General features: G+C 43.9%; 1 protein-coding gene across 1 annotated transcript in view; it reads right to left on the reverse strand.

Moving 5' to 3' along the window:
* Positions 1-2826, reverse strand: part of slc6a2 (solute carrier family 6 member 2) — a 32611-nt gene that overhangs the window by 17934 nt on the left and 11851 nt on the right. The window contains exons 5-6 of the mRNA XM_024295502.2: positions 694-832; positions 336-470 (exon numbers count right to left, since the gene is read on the reverse strand). Of these exons, the coding sequence (XP_024151270.1) occupies positions 336-470; positions 694-832 (274 nt within the window). The remainder of the gene's footprint in view (positions 1-335; positions 471-693; positions 833-2826) is intronic.

Genomic DNA, 2826 nt, shown 5'->3' on the forward strand with positions numbered 1-2826 from the left:
CCCAAATCGCTATAACATACTTCCTTGCAACATTTTTCAATTTTATCGAACATTTTTGAAAAAGCGCCACTGAGCCGCAAGGGGGTGCTTGAAGAGCCGCATGCGGCTCCGGAGCCGCAGGTTGCCGACCCCCGGGGTAGGGAGAACAATTCGGGTTCAGCCTTAATCCTAAAGCAACCTGGGATTTAAGCTACCTTGCTAAAACTGTTGCACCCGTAACCAGAAATCCAGATAGATAATAAATTAAGTTTTGTCAATTTATTCTGTAAAAACCAACAAAAAAAATGATATCCTTTTATGGGGGGCAAATAATGAGCACAGTTTTTAACTCTGACCTGCAGATTGTTGAGTCGTGCAAAATCAATGTGAAGGTAGGCCTTGATGCCATCCAAGGCCCCTGGTAACGTTATGCCTCGAATGAGCAACACGAACAGCACAACATATGGCATTGTAGCTGTGATGTACACCACCTGAGGACAAGCACAGAGCAAACAGGCAATGTAAAAAAAAGATAGGCCTCGTTTTTTTCTCACAAAGAAAAGACAACATTCACATCTTAATAGAATTTATTATGAATATTACAAGAGTAAGGAACCAAAATGCCACCTTAAAGATGCAAGAAATCCTGAGTTAGCTTCAGAATATTTATCTTAAAAATAATTCATGAGTGCACCAGCTTAAATAAAAACCAACCTTCCCTGAAGACTTGACACCTTTCCATAGGCTGAAATAGAGAATGAAGACCACCACAACCAAGCACAACGTTAGTTCCCAGCGAGGCAGACCCAGGTCGTGGATACCTTTACTTTCATGGAGATGCAACACACCTCGTCTGCATGGAGACACACACAGAGAAAATACCTTAACTTTATACCTTTATATGGTATGAAATATGGATAAATCCTGACATCACAAAATTGTATTTCACTGTAATGCTATCTTATTTTTGTTTGATGTTCAATAATGTTGCTGCACTGTAAATCATTTGCTGCATGAATTGTGGGGGAATCAGAGCAAGTAGGTTGTTTTTTTTTTTTTTTTATTAAATTGTCCAGTACAGCAGCTGAATAAACAGATAAAAGCTGAAGGCCTCTTGGGTCGGACAGATGTTATGGTTACAGTAGGGGGTTATGTATCTTTGAACACACAGGGTGTATATTTGCATAAACTCCTTTTGTCTGTGATGCTACACTTTATTTTTGTTAAATTTGTGTGTATTTCTTTTTGGACTGGAGGGAGAAGAGAGGTAGAGTGGGACAGTAGAGATGGAGGGCATTAGAACAAGATAAGAGAATGGAGTAGAGAAGTGGGAGGATGATTGAAGAAACATAGGAGGGGAAACTGTTGAAAACAAGAAGATGTAACAAGTTGGTAACAAAGGCTGGACCTGTCCACACACACTCAAACACTAGAAACATACTTATTGGCTCCAAAAACTTTCACACAGATGCACATACACAATACAAATGGAGATCAACTCACACTTAAAACCATACAAGCAAACACATGTCAAGCATATCATTCCTGCATGCATGAGAATATCCTGTTTTTACAAAGGTGGGTGGGCTCCGCAAAATGTTGAGTATCTGTGTCCTACTGTGGACAATGATGGATAAAACAAAAGAGGGGGAGGTGCCTGATCACCCTAATCACCCCAGTAGAAAGTGGGTGCAGTGGTGGCCGGGGCCTCCAGACACCCATGAAAGGACCACTGCAAGAGCCCCCAGTGCCAAAGAAGGGCATGGAGAGTGCAAGGCCCAACACAGCCAGAGAACAGTCCCCCCACTCTACCTGGGGTCCACCCACCCAAAAGTTCCCCCAGCTACAGATAGAGGCACCAACACCACCTGGGAGTTCTGAAAAGAGGAAAACCTGCATCATGCGGAGGCAACCACCTGGCAGCACTGGGGGAGAGTCCAACAAAGCCAGGGGGCCAATCCCTCCCACAGAGGAGAAGGGCGCTAGCAAGAATGATAAACATGGACTTCCAGGACTCCCTTGATGTTGGAAAATATACAGAGGCCCAACGCTCAGATGTGAAGTGATCTTGGCATAGCTAGAGATTTCAGGGACCCCTCTTTGTGTGCAAAGAGGCCCGCCAAGTCCAGGATGCCAAAAGGCACAACTACCACTACAGAGCAGATAACTCCCCCTCACAAGTCTTGGGGTTGGGGACCGAGGATTATTAGCCATCACTGTACTGGTGTAACAGGTAGTTAAAATTGGCAGGTAGGCACTGAGAGGATATCTTTTGTTTGCTTGATGTGATGGCGAAGCACCTTCCCAACATGTGTCTTCCTTGGAGGGGAGGGGCTCTGTGGCAACTCCCCTCTAAGGAAGACTACTTCTTAGATTGTTTTTTACAATAAAATAGTCTGGTGGACTCATTTTAAATGTGAAAGAATACCAGAATTTTTTTTTTGTAAGAACAGAACACAGTCATCTTGTGACACCATTACTGAATGCCGAAAACAAAATATGGGATTATTAAAGGCCCACTCCAATTAAAGTTAAAAGTCCCACTATTTGTCACGCACCTAAGCGTGAGAAATTTGTGCTCCTCATTTGACCCATCCCCTGGGGGAGCGGTGAGCTGCAGACACAGCCGCGTTCAGGAACCATTTGGTGGTTTAACCCCCCAGTCCAACTCCTTAGTGCTGAGTGTCAAGCAGAGAGGCACTGGGTCCCATTTTTAGTCTTTGGCATGACTCGGCCGGGATTTGAACCCAGGACCTTCCAATCTTAGGGTGGACACTCTACCACAAGGCCACTGAGCTGAAAATTTTGTTTTTGGTGTTTTTGTCATGTTCTTGTAGCGTTTTTTTT

This window comes from Oryzias melastigma, linkage group LG3 (assembly GCF_002922805.2).
Source record: "Oryzias melastigma strain HK-1 linkage group LG3, ASM292280v2, whole genome shotgun sequence".
Lineage (NCBI taxonomy): Eukaryota > Metazoa > Chordata > Actinopteri > Beloniformes > Adrianichthyidae > Oryzias > Oryzias melastigma.